This window comes from Vicugna pacos, chromosome 17 (genome assembly GCF_048564905.1).
Source record: "Vicugna pacos chromosome 17, VicPac4, whole genome shotgun sequence".
NCBI classification, from domain to species: Eukaryota; Metazoa; Chordata; class Mammalia; order Artiodactyla; family Camelidae; genus Vicugna; species Vicugna pacos.
This window is the reverse complement of record NC_133003.1, coordinates 6085131-6109666: the sequence shown is the minus strand read 5'-3', so window position 1 is coordinate 6109666 and position 24536 is coordinate 6085131. Positions and strand designations below refer to the sequence as shown.

At 40.8% G+C, this 24536-nt stretch overlaps 1 protein-coding gene across 1 annotated transcript in view; it reads left to right on the top strand.

The window, feature by feature from the left end:
• Positions 1-21155, top strand: part of LOC140686654 (serine/threonine-protein kinase Nek10-like) — a 70107-nt gene extending 48952 nt beyond the window's left edge. The window contains 5 exon segments of the mRNA XM_072940857.1: positions 6506-6616; positions 13861-13969; positions 16834-16886; positions 16969-17024; positions 21107-21155. Coding sequence (XP_072796958.1) covers positions 6506-6616; positions 13861-13969; positions 16834-16886; positions 16969-17024; positions 21107-21155 — 378 coding nt within the window.
• Positions 21156-24536: the final 3381 nt, after the last annotated feature.

Sequence of the window (24536 nt, the reverse complement as noted above, 5' to 3'; positions counted from 1 at the left end):
CACCCCAACCAGTTAAGTGCCATCAGAGATCTCTATGGGCCAGACATTCTTGTTAACAGGATACATCCCTGCCACCCTTTCTGGCAAATGACCCAACTTGTTACTGTTGGTCAGGTGCCGCCTCTTGGTCCCTGCTTCTCTGGGGTCACATCATCCCTGCTGGGATCACGTACTGACCGTGTCTTACCCAGCCTACAAAGGAGACCAGCCACAGAGGTGTTCAGGGATGCTGGTGCTTCCCTCCCGGATGTGTTTCTCAGTGCCTTCATGCAGGGAGCAGCTTCTGAGTGTTCTTGCTGAATATTGAGGGAGTGAGTTTGCAGGTCATACGTGGTAAATCCCCACCAACATTCCTGTCTCTCCACGCCTTTGAATCCCCCTCCTCTACAAGCCAGGGAAACTGGCATTTTATCCTCATTAAACACAGACCATGACTGAGTCCAAGTCTTTGTGCCCCAGCCAATCAAGTTACCACCTCCGGCTTCACAAACTAACAGATTAAATCTGGACTCTCTAGTAAGTGCACATGTATGAATGAATTCGGCCTGATCGAGTCCTATATTTTGTCCTTCTCAGCCTAACACCCTTAGAATCCACTCCTGCACGTGGTCTCTGGGATGCTTCTGATACATAATAGCCAGGTCTTGCAATTTCCTTGATGTGCTAGCTGTTTCCTCCTGGGTCTTACTGTGCACCAGTTCCCCTGGATCGTACTGAGCTGTGACCCTAGTTACTGACTGGATGCTCCCTGTTGTGCGTCTAAGAGGGATAAGCACCCCTTTTAAAGGCAGTACCCCTCATCTGTCCCAGGGGAGGTTAGTATAGAGTTTTCAAGCAAAAAGAAGGCTTGTCTCCTCAGATGCCAAGTTTCAAGCTACTTCCACTGGCAATGATGGCTCCCAGTGACTTGGGTTTTGACTTTGTCCATTTCACCTGGGTCCCACAACATGTCCTTACTTGGAGTTTTAGTATCCTAATCTTTTTTTTCTAACTGGCACATGAGAATCTTGGTGAAGTGTGCATTCAGGTGACACTGTCATTTAGCAACCTGCTTAATTAAATTTTTGTCAGCCTTGTCAGTGCTATGGTAGCAAGAAATACGTTCTGTTAGGGCTGTTGTGGAATCTTTCTTGGTCTTGGTCCATGACCTGAGCTGAGAGTTAAAGGACCCAAGCTGGTCGTTTTCTTTCTGTAAGTGCCCCAGTGCATCTGAAGGATGCACCCCTCCACCCCGAGTCCCCACGGCCTTCACATGTCCTGGTGGCCGTGTGCTGCAGCCTCTCAAGCTTCCAGGGCAGTCGCTTCAGTTGGCTCCTCATCCAGGTGACAGCCTGATTAACCGTGACGCCGTGGATTAACTCTGACGCTGGGGATTACTGGCAGAAACCCCATCACTGGGCTCAGCTCCAAGGGTACAGTCAAACCAGCTTCCACATGCAGCTGAGTGGCTCCTTCTCCTGGACATTCCTGGTACCAGATCTGTTCCAGTGAGGGTCCAGTCGGGGGACAGAAACCACACAGCGATTTCCACAGGGAATGTTTCATATAAAGGACTGTTTAGGAATTAATAATAATAACAGGGTATTATCTCCTAAGGAGAGGAAGAGAAATCTGAAGACTGTAAGAAGAGCAGAAAGGGAAGTCACTACTTACAGGGCTGAGGTCCAGACCTCACTAGAAATGTCAGAGAAATTTCCTGAGGAGCTGCTCTGTGGAACTTGCTGGAAATCAGCATGTGAGGATGATGTGCTGGGGAGAGCACTCTGTGGGGCCAGGGGAGGCTGCCTGTGGGTGGCTGCTGCTCCATGGAACTCTGGGAAGCTGCCTGCAGGGTTCATGCCACTGCATCTGGCTTGGGGTGAGCATGGCTAGGGGTTCCTATTGCTGCTGACCATTCAGTGCTGTTGGACTGAGGCCAGGCAGGAGCATCCCTGGAACCAGAAAGAACCTCCGTCCTCCTCTAGCGCCCTCTGCTGATGGAGTGGAACATCCTGCTGGTTGGCGAGGGAGAGATGTTCCAGTATCACAAGCAGGGCAAGGAAGGGTGGACTTGGAGCCAAGGGGAAACAAATTGACAAGTGGCACCAGTAGCCTGGGGGACCAGGCAAGGGGCTCCCTTCTTGGGGACCTGTGCATCTCTGACTTCTCACTGTTCCCCTTTGATTTCTGCCCAGCCTGGGGAGTAGCCAGGCTCTTATCTGTCATGTCTGGGGCTTTGTGTGTGTGTGTGTTTAGCAAATCTGCTATTCTTTTCATTACTCTGAGGGCCAGCCTTTTTGAGACTCAAGAATCTAAAATTGATTACCTTTTCTGTTTTCTGCTGTCAACTTCTGTCTTAGGCAATCCCACAGAATTGTCTCCCTGATTAAATGAAAGCAGGTGAAGGACATGTGATGGAGCAGAAAATTGGTCAATAAATCAAAATATAATCTGCCATGTCTGTACTGAGTAAAGAGATTATGTTCAAAAATACATTTCCATTTAAATACTGATATAGATGTAGTGAGGAGCATGCTTAACTTCAGTGTTACGGAAATAACTTCAAATAGCTTATTGGTTACCTTAGTGATTAACTACTAAGTTGGGAAAAGATATCTTCTGAAATTTAGATATAGTTTCCATATCCATGTCTTGATCATTTTTACGTAATTAAAAAAAAAACCCTTTTTAATGGAAATGTTTCATTACTTTATTGGATTTTGAAGTATTTTAAAGCCAGAATGAAGCAATCACAGATACTATGTTGTTTTTACAGTGCCAGCATAACACACAATTTCATGTTTTTGGCTAGATGGCATTACTTGTTACAGGTTCAGCTAGAACCATGTTGGTTGTAAGAGTGTATTTCCAGAATACTTGAAAGTTTATGACACTGCACAAAGTAAGAAATGATAGCTCTTCAGGAGAACTCTATATTACAGTGCTAACCAAAGTCAGCGACATTCAAATAAAGGAGATAAGTACAAGTCTAAAGGTCACACATATATTTCCCAAAGGTTGAAGACCATGGTCAGATTTCCCTCTCTGTTAATTGCAAAGGAAACTTCTGAAGTAAAACTGAAATGACAAAACAAAAAGCCCTTCTTGTTCACATGTTTATTTACTATACAAACTCTCCCAAACTTAGGCTGAGGTAGCCATCCTGAATTGCAAGGCCAGATCCCTCCTGACAACCAGCAAGTAATCTGAAACGGGAAACTGCTAAACTTGGGTTGGTGTTGGCCTTTCCTATCCAGTTTCCAGAGATAAGTCTGGAAATCATCTAAAAGCAACTGTAAAAGGATGTTAGAATCCTTACCCAACTTTCACTGATTGGATATCTGTTTTCATTAAAAATAAGACAGTAATCTTTTTTAACATTTTTTATTTTATTGAGTTATAGTTTACAATGTTGTGTCAATTTCCAGTGTAGAGCACAATTTTTCAGTTATAAATGAACATACATATATTCATTGTTGCATTCTTTCTCATTTTGAGCTACCATAAGATCTTGTATATATTTCCCTGAGCTCTACAGTAAAATCTTGTTTATCTATTCTATATACACCTTTCAGTATCTACAAATTTTGAACTCCCAGTCTGTCCCTTCCCAATACCCTCCCCACTGGCAACCACAAGTTTGTATTCTGTGTCTATGAGTCTCTTTCTGTTTTGTATTTATATTCATTTGTCTCTTTCATTTCTTTTTTTAGATTCCACATATGAGTGATATTATATGGTATTTTTCTTTCTCTTCTGGCTTACTTCACTTAGAATGACATTCCCCAGGGACACCCATGTTCCTGCAAATGGCATTATGTTGTAATTTTTATGGCTGAATAGTGTTCCATTGTATAAATATACCACCTTTTCTTTATCCAGTCATCTGTCGATGGACATTTTGGCTGTTTCCATCTCTTGGCTATTGTAAATAGTGCTACTGTGAACATTTGGATGCAGGTTTCTTTTTCAATTTGGGTTCTTTCTTGACATACGCCCAGGAGTGAAATTGCTGGGTCATATGGTAAGTCTATTCCTAGCCTTTTGAGGAATCTCCATACTGTTTTCCACAGTGGCTGCACCAATCTGCATTCCCACCAGCAGTGTAGGAGGGTTCCCCTTTCTCCACAGCCTATCCAGCATTTGTCATTTGTGGATTTTTGAATGATGGCCATTCTGACTGGTGTGAGGGGATACCTCATTGTAGTTTTGATTTGTATTTCCCTGATAATTAGTGATATTGAGCATTTTTTCATGTGCTTTTTGATCATTTGTATGTCTTCCTTGGAGAATTGCTTGTTTAGGCCTTCTGCCCATTTTTGGATTGGGTTGTTTATGTTTTTTCTTATTGAGTCATATGAGCTGCTTATACATTCTGGAGATCAAGCCTTTGTCAGTTTCATTGTTTGCAAAAATTTTCTCCCATTCCATAGGTTGTCGTTTTGTTTTACTTATGGTTTCCTTTGCTGTGCAGAAGCTTGTAAGTTTCATTAGGTCCCATTTGTTTATTCTTACTTTTATTTCTATTGCTTGAGTAGACTGTTCTAGGAGAACATTTTTGAGATGTATGTCAGAGAATGTTTTGCCTATGTTTTCTTCTAGGAGGTTTACTGTATCTAGTCTTATGTTTAAGTCTTTGATCCATTTTGAGTTTAATTTTCTGTATGATGTAAGGGATGTTTTAGCTTTATTGATTTACATGCAGCTGTCCAGGTTTCCCAACACCATGTGCTGAAGAGACTGTCTTTATTCAATTGTAAGTTCTTGCCTCCTTTGTCGAAGATTAGTTGACCAAAGGTTTGTGGGTTCATTTCTGGGCTCTCTGTTCTGTTACATTGGTCTTCATGTCTGTCTTTGTACCAATACCATGCTGTCTTGATGACTGCAGCTCTATAGTATTGTCTGAAGTCTGGGAGGGTTATTCCTGCACCCTCTTTCTTTTTCTTCAGTAATGCTTTGGCAATTCTAGGTCTTTTGTGGTTCCATATAAATTGTATTATGATTTGTTCTAGTTTTGTGAAATATGTCTTGGGCAATTTGTTAGGGATTGCATTAAATCTGCAGATAGCCTTGGAGGTGTGACCATTTTAACAATATTGATTCTTGCAATCCAGGAGCATGGGATATCTTTCCATTTTTTAAAGTCTTTTTTAATTTCCTTAATGAATGTTTTATAGTTCTCTTTGTATAAGTCTTTTACTTCCTTGGTTAGGTTTGTTCCTAGGTATTTTATTAATTTGGGTGCTATTTTAAAGGGGATTGTTTCTTTACTTTGTTTTCCTGTTGATTCATTGTCAGCGTAAAGAAATGCAACTGATTTTTGTATGTTAATCTGTAACCTGCTGCCTTGCTGAATTCTTTGAGTATTTCTAGTAGTTTTTGCGTGGACCTTTTAGAGTTTTCTATACATAGTATCATGTCATCTGTATTTTATGACACTTTTACCTCTTCTTTTCCAGTTTGGATCCCTTTTATTTCCCTGTCTTGCCTGATTGCTGTGGCTTGGACTTCCAGGAATATTTTGAATAGGAGTGGTGATAGTGGGCAGCCTTGTCTTGTCCCAGATTTTAGTAGGAAGCTTTTGAGTTTTTCACCATTGAGTGCTATGCTGGCTGTAGGTTTGTCATATATAGCTTTTAGGTATTGAGATATGTTCCCTCAATACCCACTTTGGTGAGAATTTTTATCATAAATGAGTGTTGAATTTTATCAGAAGCTTTTCTTTATCTATTGAGATGATCATGTGGTTTTTGTTCTTTCTCTTGTTGATGTAGTGTATCACATTGATTGATTTGTGTATGTTGAATCACCCTTTGGTGTTTGATTTAGGGAGGTGGCAACAGTAGGGAATTGTCAGATCGAAAAGGTGTCTTCAGGTACTTTTCCATGCCTTCTCCACTCTAACCTGTGACTTCCTACTACTTACTCCTCAAATCTAACTCATCCTGGCTGGGCCCTAATGTATACGAGTTCATTACTCTTTCTTCCTGATAAGATTGGTCACTGCCATCTGATTTCTCTTTCTGATCAGGTGCATATTCAGACATGCTCACAGGCAGGCTTCTGATGATGTGCTAACACAGATATGGGCTTCCTGGTCCATAGTATCAGGTCCTTCAGGACAAGGACCAAGATTAGCGTGTTTAGCATGGTTCTGGGCATGACACAAGAGCTGGAGCATCACACAGAATGCATCTTTCTTTGTCAAGCCCGTTACTTGCAAACTTAATTCAATTCATATGTGCGACTAATATGTAATTGAGTTGTTTTATGAAAAATAATATCAATAAAATGAAAAAAGAGTAACATAAGTAGAACTAGCCTTTTGAAAGAGAACAGAGTAATATATTTGTTCTGGATTGTAGAATGAACCAGTGGAACATCAAGTCATGCTAGTTAGGGTAAAATTTTACTTCTTATTTAGTCCCATGCATTGAGTACTGTGACTGACCCTCAGTAATGCTTGCTGGGACTCAGCTATGCATTGCTAATGACTTGCTTATAATGATTTTCTTATTTTATGCAGCTTCCTCCAGCTCTGCACCACAATTTGAAAAGAAGGGTTATAGAGAGATTCAAGAAAAACCTCTTCAGCCAGCAGAGTAACCCTTGCAACTTGAAATCTGAAATTAAAAAGGTATGGTGCTCTACATACAGGAATTCTTTTTGGCTACCAAACAAAAACACATCGTAGGAATTAATTTGTCTGCCTCCTGTGCTTTCATCATCTACTTAAGCTCTGCCCACTATGAAAGGGCATTGTCCATGGTTGTCTTAGTCCATTCGGGCTGCTACAGTAAAAATACCATAAGATGATGTGTTTAGAAACAGCAGAAATTTATTGGTCATTGTTCTGGAAGCTGGAAGCCCAAGATCAGGGTGCCAGCATGGTTGGGTCTGGGATGGACCCGCTTCCGGGCTGCAGACTGCTGACTTCTTACATGGGACAGGAGGCAAGGGAGCTTTCCCAGGCCTCCTTTTACGGGCATTTTAAAAAATAAGAACACTTATATAAGGACTTTATCCTTCTGGCCCAATTTACCTCCCAAAGGGCCCACCTCCCAATATCATCACCTCAGGGTTAGGTTTTAATATACAACTCCGTGGGGGACACAGACATTCAGACTGTAGCATCACTTGAGATAGTAAATCAAGGCTATGACTTTGCCTCTAATTTTCTGACCTTCATTTCTGAAGCCATCAGTCTCAGAAGAGTAATAGAAAGTTGTTTCAATATTATTGTATGTTTTCCTAAAAAATGTTATTAAATATATCTAAGTGTGTATCTATATATGCATTTACTATAAAATATATATAATTTAATATCTCATACACACACACACACACATTAGATAGTTCTAGTCCAATCTTTATTAGGATACTCTTCAACAGACCACTGAGTTGAGTTTTGCAACTTGGAACAAGTCAGCTAACATCTGAGGCCATGAATTTTCTCAGCTATGAGGATGGAATGAAGCATTTCTAAGTTTCTTTCCATAATCGACATTCTGCAGTCTCCTAGACTGTGGGTGCTGGTAGATATTTCTATTCTTAAATAAGGAAACCAAATCACCAACAGGTTAAGCCAACCAGGCAGAAGGAGAATTGTTTACCTCTGGTTAGCACAACTTGGTGACAGAAGCCACTTTGTCCTGTTTGACAGCTGTAGGGACACAGGATCATCTTTGCTTTCAACCTGGCTGAGAGGTAGATTCAGTTACCCTCTGTAGGGTGCTCTGCACCCTTGTCTGATATTTTAAGCTCGTGGTGGTTCATGCCCTTACAAAACTGTACAATCAGGGAGGCAGGCCTTGCCTCCTGTGAGCTAAAGAACGCTTCCACTTGGTGTATTAACCAGTTCATCCACTGAAACTTTGTTTCCGCATCAAGAATGAATCTCCCCTTTCTCTACGAGTTTTCACTCTTACTGTTGTTTTAAGTAGCTCATCATTCAAACAGACTCGCATTATTACAGTTTCTCCAAAGGCAGTGAGTGTGTCTTGTTCATCTTTGAATCCCCAGGGTCGTACCCAGTGTCTGGTAGGTGCCTGATGGTTAATATTGTTGAGTATCAAATAAATTCTATGTTGGTGCACCTGCATGCTGTCTAACATGGCCTATGTTGGTTCTATTCTTTATTGCTATGTAAGAATTGATACATTTATATACTTCTGCCTGAGAAGAAAGAACCCACCTTGTCCCTAGTCTGAAAGCTAAATGAGGCATTTGTGACCTGTTTTTCCCCCTTTGTGATGTAATCTTTAGCAGTGGGTTTTGTTCAGAAATGGCTTTTTCATCCACTGTGCCATCACAGAGGAAGGGCTCGTTAGCTTTGACTTCCACAGCCATCACACACCATGGCCATGGAAGCAATGGTAACAATACACGAAGTGCACTCAGTTTCCACCTCCCCCTCTGAAGCTCCCCCTGAAATCCAGTGACTCCGCACCTGCAGTCTGAAGGTATTTTCATGGGATGACTGTGCCTTACTTATGAACCACCTGAGACCTGGGGAATACAGATGAGCCAAAACATGGACGAGCCCTTTTCTGAAAAATGAATCTCTTTATTTTTTGACTCACCTGATGTGTCTTTGGTCCAGCCTGCTCAACCTTGGCTAGAATTGCAGGAGAAATAAAGCATCTGAGTAAATGGATAGGTGTCTCTGAGGACCAGGATTTTCAGCATGGGAGAGATAGCAGCAGAGACAAAATAGAAGGTATTAATTCAAATTAGAATTGGAAAGATCAGTATGAATGTGTATGAATTCATGATAAATCTTATCTTTTAAAAAATGCTCATACTTCCAAAAATTTCACCAAGTTTGTTTAGAAACTAAGCAAGCAGCACTGTGCTCCCTCTGCACCCACAGCTTTGGAAATACAGCCACAGGCAGCTCTAGAGCAGAAACTGAATGAGACTAGGCTAGAATATCTTAACATCATAGGGTGCAGGGCAGGGATTCTGTCCAGGGCTCCCAAGGGTGTGTCAGAGGACTCAGGAGCCCACTGCTCTCTGTTGCATAATTAGAGCATTGAAGAGAATGATATCCACAGTGGATCAAAGGCACCAACTAATGTTTAAATCTAAGGCTTCATGGTAGTGGAAAAAAAAAAAGAAAATCACTTACTGGTTACCTTTGAAAGACAGTGAGTGACCAACACCTTATTTCAAAAATTGTTTACAGAAGGAAAGTATCAAACATTTATTCTGCCTTTCCCTTGTGAATTCTGTCTCAGGGTAAGTAAATTGATGAGAGGGAATTCTCTCATTACAGAACTCCCTCAGCTAATAAGTACCGAAGGTGTAAAAACACTGTCATTTTGCAGCCCCTTTAAAGAAGTGATGGGTCTTGACATGTGCCTTCTTGGCCACTGACATCTCGAAAGAGGGACAGCCGGGCATCCCTTGCTTCCTCATGGGCGTGCGTAGCACCATCTGTGAAGTTTACCATAAAGTAAACTCTTGAACCTGCATCTGATGAGATGCTAAGATTTAATAATTAGATAATAGTGAGTGTAAATACTGACATTTGTGTAACAAAATGGCCTCAAAAGCCTAATAAAACCTAATAGAAAGGAGCTGTAGGTTAGAAGAAATGAAAAAAAAAGGTAATACTTTGTGACTTAACATGTTAACATAATTCAGTGAAAGAGGACAAGGAAAACCTAAAGAAAGAAAGATCAGAGGCCTGGCGAGTGAAGTGTGATGAGTAAAGTGCTGAAACCTTTCTCACTTCTGACACCTAATCTCATTCATTTTGGCTTAATTTCCTTCCAAGTCCTTCCTCATTTGATTAGCTTCGAACTCGTTTATGTAGTTGTCCCACAGCAAAGATAACCTTATTTTATGATATGAAAAGAAGATACAGTTTGGGGAATTTAATGAGGATTACATTTGTAGTTTCTTATTGTTTTCTTCTATTTAGTTTTTTGCCCAGAAAGTAACTGTGTTCTCAGTTGACCAATGAGGCGGTAAAATTGTTCAATATTTGCTCAACATCAGTGAGTTTGGGGAGGGGGAGGGTAGTGACAGTGATAGAGCTTTTTCTCTTTAATAGCGACTTGTTTTGTTCAAAAGTACACACAACCATTTGCCCTTTGGAGCTGTAGGTGTTTGTTCAGAGCAGAAGAGCCCTTTTATATCAGTTCAGAAGGAGGATCGTACACGTTTTTCCAAGCAGAGCATAATGCCAAAGAGAGCAGGTATCCCTCAACTCAATATTCATGAGCCAAGAGAGGGCCCCACGGTGCTGGTCTGGGACTGGTGATCCACCTCGTGACATCAGCCGGCCGGAGAGGCCACTGCTCAGAAAGCTTCTGTCATATCACCCAGATTTCCACCTTCTGGGCGAACATTTAATTGCCATCTGGTATGTCCAGGCTTGAACTCACCATCTTCCTCCTTTGTTTGCATCAAAATCACTGGCCGCATCCTTTTTCCTTCTGCTCGGTCATCAAACCGTGCGGTCACCTCCAGATGTTCCACTTTATCTCTTGCATCTCCTACCTCATTAACACCTGAGGAGTCTTCATTGTGCATGTGGTTTTGCTTGGCCTTTGATATTATAGCCCTGGTCCTGCCAGTTGGAAGCGAATTACTTTACATCTCAGATTCCTCACCTGTAAAATGGGCATAATGCCTAACTTACAGGGTTGTTGTAAGAACCAAATAGAACATCAAATGTATCTAGAATGCAGTAAGCACCAACTAGTGGCTGTAGGTGCTCCTGTTATTAAGTAAGAATATTTGATCTTCAGTAGCCATTCCTTCCTTCTGGTTACCACCTAGTCTGAAGTCTTGGTACCCTTCTGATACTGATCTCCTGTTTTTTTTTTTTAAGCAACTTTTATTGTGATATGGATCCTATAGAGTAAACTACACATATTTCAGATGTACACTTTGATGAATTTTGATAGATGTCTACACCCATGAAACTACTGCCACACTCAAGATAGTTAACATATCCAGCACTCCCCAAGAGGTGCAATTTTCAAAATCCCAATTTATCCCCTCCCACCCCCTTTAATCCCTGGTTACTGTAAGTTTGTTTTCTATGTCTGTGAGTCTGTTTCTCTTTTGTCGATAAGTTCATTGAAGTGCTTTTTTTTTTTAGATTCTACATATAAGTGATATCATGCAGCATTTTTCTTTCTCTTTCTGGCCTCACTTAGAATGACATTCTCCAGGTCCGTCTATGTTGCTGCAAATGGCATTTTTTTATGGCTGCATAGTATTCTGTTGTATAAATATAGCACAGCTTCTTTATCCAGTCATCTGTCGATTGACATTGGTGTTGTTTCCATGTCTTGGCTAGTGTAAATAGTGGTGCTGTGAAAATTGGGGTGCACGTGTCTTTTTGAATTCTATTTTCCTCCAGATATATGCCCAGGAGTGGGATTAATGCATCATATTGTAGGTCTATTCCTAGTCTTTTGAGGAATCTCCATACTGTTTTCCACACTGGCTGCACCAAACCACATTCCCACCAGCAGTGAAGGAGCATTCCCTTTTCTCCACATCCTCTCCAGCATTTGTCATTTGTCAACTTTTGAACGATGGCCATTCTGACCAGTGTGAGGTGATACCTCATCATAGTTTTGATTTGCATTTCTCTAACAATTGGTGATGCTGAGCATGTTTTCATGTGCTTGTCGGCCATCTGGATGTCTTCTCCAGTCGGTTTTGCCAGACGTTGGCAGTGTTCTTAATCACTTGCTTCCAGTTTCCTGCCTACCCATCTGACTCCGGATCCAGCTGCCTTGGCCTCTGCTCTCTGCAGGTGCCTCCTCCTGATCTGTCTGCATTCACCCCATGGCCCCAGCCCCATTCAGACTGTTATGTGTATATTGAATCCAGAGTGATCCTTTTAAAACAGAATGTGGTCATGTCTCTCTCTCTCTCTCTCTCTCTATCTCACACACACACATGCACACACACAGACACACACACACACACACACACACACACTGTTCATGAGTCTGAGTATAAAATGCCAAAATTCTCACCACGATGTTCATGTCCTGTTTGGTCCAAGCCTGGACCCCTCTCCCCACCCTCACCTTTTACCACTCTCGCCTTTTGCTGCCTCCTCACCGGCCACAGGGCCCATCTACCATGCTGCTTCTTCCCCAGCCTGCACATGCTGTTTCTCCTGCCCGTTATGTTCTGCCCACTCCGTCCTTTACTTACTCTTGTCTCTCAGCAGAAGCATTATTTTAGGAAAGCCTTCCCTGTCTCAGGTCTGTCTGTGACCTCCTAGAACCACCGGCCTGGCCTTCAGAGCATTCAGCTCAGTTGCAATTTTACATATATCCAGGCGGGTATTTCACAGACACATTTTTCCCTAATTAGGAAGTCAGCTCCAAGAATACGGTTCTTGGTCACCATTGGTGGTTTTCGTACCTTGGATCTGTGCATGGGAACACAAGGGTTGGTTTAAATTACTCCCTGAATGAATGAACAGTACTTGCTTTCCTCTCTTCAGCCTAAATCCCCATGCCTCCAGAACATTGGGTTAATGTCCTAGCCCTGTATCACTCTGCCGCTAATGTGCAATGCCCAGCCTCTGCCCTCGATGTCCTCCCACCTGGAACGTCCACTTGGCTTCCTTGTGTTCATCCAAATCCAGCCTTTGAAGTTCAGCTCCAGTGGGCCCTCTGCAGAGCTTCTGAAAACCTTGTTGATAAAGGGGGTGAGAAGGGATAAATTGGGATTTGGAAGTTTGCCCCTCTGAGGGAGTTATGGAAATGTTAGGTGGTGATGGTTTCCTCGGTGTATCCATCTATCAAAATTCCTCAAACTGTACATCTGAAATATGTGTAGTTTACTGTACAGAAATTATAGCACAATAAAATTATTTTAAAAAATAATTTAAAAAACCACATTGGTCTTCATACTTTAGCATCCTTCTATGTGCAAGTTTAGATCGCAGCACCTCATTTCAAACTTCCTTATTTAATGAACAGAGAATATGAATCCAAGGTAACTACTGTGGCATAGTCTAAATTGTTCCTTTTGCTTCTGGTTTGTTAATATATTTTGGCATTTTTAAAGTATATTGTATTACACAGGCACAAAACTTGGCCAGCCCAAGTGCTGGTTAAAATGAAAGTTGAAAGGAAGTTGAAAATTTCATTAAAAAAATTCAGCTCTATAAGGGGAATTAAATGATTGGAATTTTAATAAATTCTGGCTTTTAGTGAATTACTCTTTCCTTTGCAATGTTGAGAATTGATTTGTGGAGATTAAAATTAATTAATGGTGACTGAGGAAGATGTATTAAAAAACTTGTTTGCCTTGGTGGGACAAGAAGGCATTTTCAAAGCAGATAAATGACAAAGTATAGATTTGCTCTATACATAATGTTCTGTTGAATAATTGGAGTTTATTCCTCCCACAACTGATAAAAATAACATTTTGGCGTTGCAGACCCCATGCCATTATTTTTCTATCCATTTTAAGTTTGTTCTCATAAGACTGTAAAGTGTAGGATGTGTGTGTGTGTGTGTTTCACCTGACCAGGGAACTGTCTGCTTGCTTTCACTGTAATTTGCCTGCCTCTAATTTATAAGTCCTTTTTTCTGGACGGTGGAGAGGGTGGTTGGGGAAGGTAGTTTCATTTATTTATTTGCTTATTCTTAGAGGAGGTACCAGGGTTTGAACCCAGGACCTCATGCATGCTAAGCATGTGTTTTACCCCTTGAGCTACACCCTCCCCTCTTAAAAGTCCTTTTGAAAGGAAGAAGATGGGTCTTTATCTGTGTCAGAGTGATTGACAGCCGAAGAGCCCCGGTTCCTCTTGCAGAGACACGCACGGAGATCTCATGTCACTTGACTCTGAATGTGAAATAAGATGCAGTTTTACTTTTTCTGTTTCAGTTTTCTCAGGGATTTCCAGAACCAATTGACCCCAGCTTTTTCACAGCAGATTACCATTTATTGCATCATTCATCAAGGGAACACAGCCTGTCCCCAAATAACTCAACAGGTAATGGTCTTCAACACAGGAATATGGCTTTCATGAAGAAACAGATTGGTATTTTTCTTTCTCTTTCTGGCTTACTTCACTTAGAATGACATTCTCTAGGGACATCCATGTTGCTGCAAATGGCATTATGTTTTTTTATGGCTGAGTAGTATTCCATTTTATATAACACAGGGAAATACATTCAAGATCTTGTAGTAGCTTACAGTGAAAAAGAATATGAAAAGGAATAATATATGTATATTCATGTATGACTGAAAAATTGTGCTGCACACCAGAAACTAACACAACATTGTAAACTGAGTATAACTCAATCAAAAAAAATGAAAGAAAATAGTTTGGATCAACAGCTATCCTCAAAAGATTATCTTCAATTTAAAATAAAAATAGATCTTATATTTATTATCTATGATGGTAGTTGAGAGGGACATGCAGTAGGAGTCTGGCAATTCCCTGAGATTTACTTTACCTACTTGGGACAGCTTCCATGATCATTAATTAATACCAGAAGCAAACAGAATCCATGTGGTTAAATTGTATTTCCTTTTATTTCTTCTTAACTGATGATGGGAAATCAAATGCCCAAAAGCATCAGGGAGATAAATAGCAGAAAGGGAAGAGTTTGAATAAAACAGAAAATTTGAAACATACCTGAAGAATCACATCAAACGTATTTAATTTTTTTTCTTTTTTGGAGAAATTTCACATAGGGAGGCAATGTAACTTAGGGATTAAAGGTGCACACTCAGTCACTGAGTAGCTGACCTTGAGCAAACCATTTGACCTCGCTGAACCCCAGTTTCCTTGCCTGTAACATGGGGATAAAAATGTTACGTGCATTTTTGGATTATTTCAAGGATCAGTGTAAATACATAACAAATGCTTAGCCAGTATGTTTACGGGCTGAGCATAGTGTAACTCTCCTTGTTACGTGTGACTCTCAGAAGAATTCTTCAGGCTAATCTGAAGCTGTAGAATTCCTGCATAATTTTTGAATCCCTGTAAACTACAGTTAGGTCCCTCAATGGGGCAGAAACAGATGTGAACCTTTTCGGGTTAAATGAAAACCTGCCATTTCCTCATCCAAGAACATCGCTCATTGCTGGTGTGCTTTTGTTGATGCCTACCTTAGGCAGATCATTTCATATAACAATTATCAGACTTTCCCCAAGACTTGGATTCCTGGGATAAAGCTAACCTGGGCAGGCAGAATTTCATTTAAAATAGCCCCTGAGAAATGTATAAGATCAGATAAACTGTTGTCTAAATTCATTTGCTTTCATATATTTCTTAATTGGAGTACCATTTATTTGCAATATTGTGTTAGTTTCAGGTGTACAGCAAAGTGATTCAGATATATATATCTGAATATATATTATATATTCCTTTTCAGATTCTTTTCCTTTTATAGATTTATAAGATATTGACTATAGTTCCCAATGTTGTATGGTAATTCCTTGTTGTTTATTTTATATACAGTTGTGTTTATCTGTTAATCCCATATTCCTAATTTATCCCTCCCCCCAGCCTTTCCCCTTTGGTAACCATAAGTTTGTTTTCTGTGTCTGTGAGTCTATTCCTCTTTTGTAAATATTTGTATAATTTTTTAGATTCCACATATAAGTGATTTCATACAACATTCGTCTTTCTCTGACTGACTTCACTTAATATAATGTGGCATATATACACAATGGAATACTACTCAGCCATAAAAAAGATTTTAAAATACTGCCATTTGTAGCATCATTGATGGAACTAGAGATTGTCATAATAAGTGAAGTAAGTCAGAGAGAGAAAGACAAATACCACATGACATCAAATGTATGTGGAATCTAAAAACAAAATAAGACAGCTGAACTTATTTATAAAACAGAAAGAGACTCAGAATGAAAAAGTCACTTGCTTTTAAAAGTATCTCCCAGGGCAGGTCAGTCAGTCACAGGCCAGACTTTTCACAGCAGCAGCTCCGTTGAGGGAAGAGCTCTGGTTGAAATCTCTCAGTGTTCAGAGAGGGACTTGACGGGTGTTTCCAGAAGCTGGACAAATCACTGCAGAGCAGACTGGGTGTGTCCCTTGTCACAGCAGGCTGGGCAGAAGGGAAGACAGCAGAACCATGAAGTACTTTGGTCTTTAAGCCAGGCTTAAAAAGCACACTGCCAGGATTCACATCCTCACGCCTCCCCTCAGCCTTCAACCCGTTCTCTTCTCTATCCTGAGTGTGAGGGGAGCTCCTGGCCTCTACGTGTTGATTGATTAGAGTGGAATATGGTCAACACTACTTTGGGTGGCACCAGAGTAGGTTAGGCACTGGCATATCATACTCAGACTAAACAGGAAAAGAAATCTTGTCCTCTAGCTTTAAATGTATTTTATTTCCCTCCTGGCAGCCAAGGGAAGGGGTCAGATCTTTGTTGTCATTCACTGGCTATTACTTCCTCCACTAAGAATTTATCCTTGCTAGTACATTTCCACTCTTTTTGTCTTCTGGATGAGGGAGAGTTTCTTAATCTTTTCTTTGCCTTTCAGGTATTGTGTTTAGAGTCACTACTTTCCTCTTCATAAGACACACACACACCCACACACACATGCACGCACACACACACACACAAGTTAATTGGCCAGTTTATCCGACGCCTTTAAATCTTGAGTATTATTTTTTGATGGCCACCCCAAAAGTGGAAAGCTATTAAAGGAAGAGAAACAAAGCATCTGATTATTCAAAGCCAAGATAATTTGGAATGTGTTTCTAAGTACTCATCTTCATCATTAAGAAATTGACCATTTTCACTGCCCGCTTATAATTGCCAATAAAATCCAACTAAAAAAATGAACCAAGTGACAGACTTGCAATAATTTGTCTATTTCAGGTCTACCCACCAGCTTTGATCTGGAGGAGGGCATCACGTATGCACAGATGCAGGTGAGGTTTCTGCAGCGCCTCTGAATGATTCTATTTTGTTGCTTTAAATTCAGTACTAACCTGATTTCTTTTTCTATTTTAGACTGTGATTGAAGAAGTCCTAGAGGAAAGTGGGTATTACAATTTTATTTCTAACAGGTGAGATCCAGGGTTTGCTTTCAAATATTAAAGTTCAGTTTAGAACTTAGAATTCATCCCCACCGACCTCAAGTGAAAACTGGCAGCCAGTGCTGGGCAGGGGACACATGGACAGAATCCCCAGGATGAACATTTCCAGCAACTGCTGGGACTTTCCTGAGAGCCCCCTTCTGACCAGCTTGCCACAGGCAGCTGGCTGTTCACACTCGACCCTGTGTGTTCCCACCACCAGAAGCTGCAAGAAGGAAGCCCAGAAGACTCTGACCACCGAGAGATTGCAGCTCCACGTTGGGCGTCAAAATCTGTTACCAAACTCAGGTCCAGCAGCTCGCCACTCAAAAATCAGTACTTAGGAGTGACAAATGTTGGTAGAAAGGACAGTTGCCTTTTATTTGAATGCTGGCAGTCTGGGGCGATGGTGGACTTAATGTCTACAAATACAACTCCAAAGAGTCTGCTCAATCATGAATGTTCTCAAGGGAAAAAGAAAGTGACCTCAGTTAAATCATTGAGATGGGGGTCAGAGTCATTTCTCTCCCCTCCCCCCCAATATGCAGGTGTCGACCTCTTGTGATTTTTCCTTAGACGCCATCTTGTTCATAGTTTGTTCATAAGATGACTGAAGGGGAAGCTAGGAAAGAGAACTTGTCATCTTTTGATTACTTAGTCTCCATTTCTATTTCTTTGATCTAGGAAGCAACCAACATGTTAGACAAGGTTTTGTGTGATCAAAAGATTTGAAAGGTGCTCTAGGGCTGGGGTTGAACAGGGCATGGGTGTGCCTGATTTAAGGTTACTGACCAGACAAAGGGACCTCCTACAGAGAGCTCTTTCCTTCCAAAAGCTGCTTTTACATTAATCTGAGAGGGAATCCCAGAAAACTCTGGTAGGTATTGAAAAACTCAATGAAGATTTCATTTTCAACCAAATTGCCATTGTGGTAATTGAACCACAATTGAACTTGTTCCCACTGGGAATCTGGGTGCTCCAGGACTGAGGGAGCTGGGATCCTGATCTCATATTCCCATCAGCCCTTGTTGGAGGCCTCTTTCCCCAGGGGACATTAGTTTCCTGGCATTTCTGGCCTCCTCTAAGAGTGGGCAAAGCAGATTCTAGAGGCCAGTGAAATCCTCAGGAAAAGGAATGCAGATGCTGGTGGTTGGTAGTCAGCCCAGCATATTTTGAAGGGGTTTGAATGAGGGGATATGGGCGCTGCCAGTGTCTACTATAAATGAATTATCTCTGGACATTGTTGAGGAGCCCACTGGTAACTGTATCATCAGATCGACGGTGAGCCACCACTTACACATCTTGTACGGCTAAAGTTTCTTTAGGAGGCCTGTAGATTCTGCTGTCCCAAAGTGGCCTTTTCTGCCTGGAGATACAACCTTTCTGTCCAGCTGATGAAGCTATCTGGTGACCACTATTTAAATTATTCTCGTCTTTCCCAGAGAAAGTGGTCTTAAAAACACCCTGTTATGGTCATTATATGGAAATTAGATCCTTTTTTTGGCATTAATTCAGTCTCCAGCCTTTTTTTCTCTTCTGTTTCAACAAGTTATTCTTATCAATCACACATAAGCGTATTCAACTGCTTGTTCTTTTGGCTTGACAATGTATTTCCAAGATTCTACCTTTGTAAGTTAAGTTTTGCTGTGATTTGTAACTTCAGAGAAATGCAGGCATATTGTTAATAGAAATCACCCTCTCCGTCATCACTCTGCTCCCACCGTCCTGGAGGGATTTGTATCATTCATTTTCTATTCTCGATCTGAATACATTCAGCCTTCCGCGGATGGTGTGAATGTCTCTGTTCTTGACTTTTGGCAACTTCTTATTTCAAGTGCCCTTGCTTGTAGTGGGGCAAAAATCATACTTACCACTGTTGCACCTGCATTTTCTCAGAGACTCGGGATCATGTGCTATGACTGTCTTCAAATTTTTGCAGAGAATCAACTAAGTAACAGTGTAAAGAACTTAGGGAGGCTCTTACAAGAGGGCTTATTTTTCCTTTTTTAGAAATAATAATTTCAGCCTTTCTTTGAAATGTATGGTTATGCTTTTGAATTCTATTATTACTGAGATTTTAAAAAATCAAATACTCCTGTATTAAAAGACATTGCAGATTTTCTTATTATGGTAAATAGACAATAAGATGCTTAATAATGAAGGTGAAATTATTTAGTTATATTCAGAATTGTGAATACAATATGAAGACATGAATTTAATGATCAAGTTAAAGCAATATATGATGGTTATGACATGAAATTTTCTTAAAATGCTCCAAGTTAAAATGAATAATCCATTTAAAGAGCCACATGGCCGTGACATTCCCTCTTCAGTTTCTAATAGCAATGATAGGATATATCACTGGGGGTGAGTTTTCATGGTTTACTAGTAAAAATAACCCATGGTAGTGCTTAAAGCCATTACTTGTTCACTGGTGTTCCCAATTAATTTCCAAGAAGTAAATCGGGCTCTACATATGCACCTAACACTTCCCAAGCTGAAAACACACATAATTCCAAATATGAATCAGATCAGCTGTGACAGTAATGATTTTTCCATAGTCAAAGATAGAGGATGCTAAACATCACAGGACATACAGAAGTATTTATAATTAGTACTTAGCATCAGTAGAGTGTATTTTCCCAAATAGGTTTTGTAAATAGCCAATATCCTCAAAGATGTTAATAGATGCTCCCTGAAAAATAAAGTTCCGTGACCAAATATATTTGGGAAATTCTGAGTGTATGTTTTTCCATTTTTGGAGAATGTTAACATGTATTAATATATTAAGGATTTTGAGGTGCACTGTAGGAAAGAAGTCTGCTGACCTTGTTCACCCCAACGAATCTTCATTATTTACTTGGGACACAAACTGAGAATACCTGCCCTAGAAATATGGTTAGAAATAGGAAGCGTTGTTTTAACTCCTCCACTAGTATTTATCCAGATCTGCTACTGTTCCCATCATCCTCTTAATCATCATTGTCATCATTGCAAAATATTATACAATGATCTTGGTTCATCACCATGGCCAGAGAATTACATGCTAATTCCTGTATAACTCATGTTTACAATTTAAGACTGTCTGTTCAAACTTAGACACATGTGTACAAAGCATCGAGACAACAGCTAAAGCATTAAGCCAAGATATGTTGCATTTTCAGCTTAGATCATGAAGTTTCTGTTTAGTTAGGGATAGATAGATGAGATTCTCAAAATAAGTCTCAGGACAAGGGCATTATCTAGCTATTAGCTGTCTTTAGGGAAGTTACTGTGAACTGTTTAAATAATGGTAAGATGGCTTGAGCAGATATAGGAGAATGTCTCAAGCACAAACTGCTGTATTTGTTAAAGAAAATGGTAGCAGACACAGAAACAGCAGTGAGGGACCCTAGCCAGAATGAGGGCTTTGGGAAGAGGGGGTAGTATGGAGTTGAACTGAAGACAGCTGTGTAAGAAAATGAAGAGTGTTCAAACAAGCTGGGCCATCCCCAGGAGGGCACCACTCCTGATCATTTGCAGGCTTGTTTCATTAATTACATCTGTTACACACATAACTGTACGCTTCCTTACTGGAAGGTTACTGCCTGGCACACCTGAATTGATCAGCGTTGTTTCTGAGAGTAAAAGCATTTTGTAAGTGAAGAGATGACCAGTATATCATCGTCGTATACTTAGGGATATGCGTTAACATTTTATTTTGTGACAATGAAATATGTGTTGACATTTTTTAAAAAGTACATTGAATCAGCTTGCATTGATTTTCCTTCCAGTTAACTGTTGAACGTGTGAAATAGGCATTTAACGTACAGGCTACTTTGGAGAGGTGATTTTTCCACTCTAAATGGTTATTAGGTCCCACTGAGTTTATAGTTTGAGAAAGAAAGTATTAGCAGTGAACTTCAGCAAAAGGCAGCTTTCTGACAATCTCCCCATTCTGTCCTGTTTAGAATCACATTATGATTCCATGTGATTTGTTTACTTATATACCTGAGCTGCTGCTTTTGAAATTGAATGTGTGAACTAAAACATTTGAGGCTGCAGCTAACTCTTTCCACTTCTGACTCTTCCAGGTATCACTCCTATCCCTGGGGCAACAAGAATCACCCAAACAACAGATGAAAATGCTGCATTTTGAAATGGATGTAGTTTTCCCAGTCAAGTTCAAGTTCTGGATGTGAGGCACTGCTGCAAGATGCCTAGGGATGTGGAACTGCTAGAGGAGTGTGGAAGAGAGAAGACCAGCCTGCTTTGGTGCCGGCACGGCCCCTTCCTAGAGGCCCATCCCGGGGGTGCGCTAGATGCAGGATGACGGAGCTGTCAGCGTGTTCCTGGGGGAAGATGCTGCAAAATTCATCTGTGAGAAGGAAACCCACTCCTCGCCGAACTGTTCTCCAAGTTCAAAACAAAACAAAACAAAACTTGTCCTATTTTTCAAAGGAATATTTTATATTTTTAGAATTGCTGAAACTATTTATGTAAAGGCATCTAGCCTTCCATGTACAAAAAATAGTTTTAGATAAAATTATAGGACCCAGAACAGTTAATATATTGGGTGATTCACTGAGCCCTCCATTTTTCTGCTCTTAAAAGAAATTCAAACTATATGACTTCATGGCTTTTTGTTTGCTTGAAACTATTGATTTTCTCTTAACCACTCGGGTGCTAGTGGTCTTGAACTCTAAGACAGCGTAGACAGTATTTGCAACCTTGCACAGCCTCTGAGAACAATTGTCGCATTTAAGTTGGACCGACAGAAGATAGTGACCTATAGTATGTGTATACGTACATACACATGTAAGGGGAGGAGGGAGGTATCCATTAGGCTAATGCTTTGCTGCTAATCAAACTCATAGTGTTTTTAGAGCACTTTCAGGAGTCACAGTCTATGAAAGAGATATTCTTTATTCTGAGTCCGTTGTAACTAACATTGCCTACATTGGTGTTAAGATTTTATTGTTTAAGAACTTGAAATGAAAATATGTTATATAATAAAAATATAAATTTCTTCTTTATTCATTGAGACGTCTCTAGAAAAGGGAACTCATAATGCCAAAACAGTGCCCCATTCCTGTGTAGGGACAATTTATGACGAAAATTCTCTAGATTCTTGTTGGGCTAAAATCTCTCTAATTAGCTTCTTATAACTGGTGTAATATCAAGAAATTATTGTGAAATCGGACTAATTCCAGCTATTTTAAGAACATTTTAATACTATGTAATCATCTGAAAGCTGAAATTATGCTTTTTATTTACTTGTCACTAAATTCTATATTTACACTGATGTACAATGATCAAGTAGTATTTTTTTTTTGTATGATCAAATAGAATTTAGTTCAATATAGTTACAGTGCTTGAAACAGAACATTTTGTATAGGATGGGAAAATCTCAGTGTGAATTCATACTATTTTTACAATGAGTATGTTTAATACCTAAATTATATATCCAAATTCCCTTGGACTAATACCTTTGCAAACTGCCAGTGAATCTTTGTCTTTAAGCCAAATTAATAATTACAAATACACTGTTATTTAAAGTAAAAGATGAGAATACAGAAATGAAAATTTCAGTTTGGGACTTCAACCAAATACATTTGCGTAAAATTTACATGTGAAATTAAAAGGCCGTGATGCTGTTGATTTAAGCCAGGAAAAATTTGGTTTCTGTTCCGGCTTCATTTGAACCTGCAGAGTTATATTTTTATCTCTTTTTCACGTGTGAAATGGCCACGTCTTTACATGTACACAGGCCTAGGGTCACACATTTTCATTGCGACAGAAGCCAATACCTAGGAATAAACCAAGCTTTAGGGTAAAAAGCTTGAACCATCTCAAATGGTGTAGAAAAGAATAGTATTCAGAGGTGACACCTTGGTTAGAAAAGAGAAATTATTTATTTGAAGGTATTTTTAAATGTGTGCCGTTATCCCTATTAACCAAAAATGGAGCAAAAATTTTTTAACCCTTTTAGACAATACAAATGGCATTTATTATGCTAGAAGTTAGTAAGAACTAATAGAAATTAGCAAATGAATGTCTTTTTCAACAGCAACTGTAGTCCCATCAACTCTAAGCTGACAGATGACTTCTTTGACCAAAATAATATTTATTAAACTACCCAATCAGCCAAAATAAAAGTAACCTGCCAGTCAGTGAATCAGCACTCTCCCAGTGTAAGAGCCGGGTTTTAAGAGAAGACTGGGCACTGGGAAGTGAAGCATTATGTGCCTGGAGTCAAGTCCCCACAGGCATCTTAAATTTCCGAAGCGCTCACTTCTGAGCTTCCAGCAGGGAGCCCTCCCCTCACAGTGAAGCCAGAACCATCATTTTGTTCTCACTGTCTGAACTGTCTCAGAGCAAAGAAGTTGTTCCTTACACTCAGTCTTGTTTTGTTTTGTTTTTCGGTGGGTTTTTTTTGGTCTTCATTGCATTTAAATTCTCTTTCTTTTGTATACTTTTTAAATTTTTTGGTGAAACCATATCAAGGCAAGATGAGAGAAAGGGAGACAGGTACATCAGAAGCAAGATCTTCCATGTCGCCTTGCAAACCCCATGCCAGCACCCCTGGTCTGACAGGCTCCGGGCATAAACACTGCCTTCAGCTATTCCTTGACCCGGGGTGACGTGACCTTTGCCGGTCCCCGGGTCCTTGCAAAATGAGGGGCAATGTCAGGGCCCCACTGGAACCCTTGCTTCCATGAGAGATCCCTCGGTGACTTGCTAGACAGTACGGACCCCTCACAGGCTGTCCGACACCTCCTCTGCCCCGTCCCCTTCAGGAAATGGATGCCTTCAGGTCAGGCACCTTAGTGAAATCGTATAGTGAATCTTAAAATCCCACATTCCTCACCCCGTACCCCTCAATGACCCACTCACCCTACCAAAACCTTTATTATTGCCTGGGAATCTGAACTCCGAGACTGGAAAATGCACAATGTCCAGGGGGGAAGCAGGGATAATAGCCAAGCAATGTCCAAGAAAGATCAGAGTATGTGATTTGGGGTGAGATGGAAAGGCTGGAGAGGTGGGACAGCACACGCTGTGATGAAGGTTAGGCAGATTGGGGGGGAGGGGAGTTCTGGGACACAGCAGTGGTCTGCTTCCCTGCTGGGCTCCTGTTCCTCAATGATGGCTCATCTGAACTATATGAGCCGGTCAGTTCCCCTGCTCTGACACCCTGGGCTCTAGGTCAGCCCCCAAGTTGGGAGACTGAAGCATCCACACCCATCAGCCTGGATACCGGCTCCTACCCACTCCAGGGGAACACAGACATCTCATCCAATGCTGTCGCTGCTGGGCGAGCTGTTCTTGTGAATACTGCTCAAGTCTGTCAGGAAGAACTCTTAGGGGAGAATGCAAATCAGAGTGGATACCAGTTCGCACAGGTGTCTTGGCCCTGAGCGCGCAGCCCCGCCCCCTGGCCGAAGGAGCCACTCCCCGTGCACGCAGCCCGGCCCCGCCCCCGTGCCCTCCTCTGCCACGCCCCTGCCCCGGCCGCCGGCC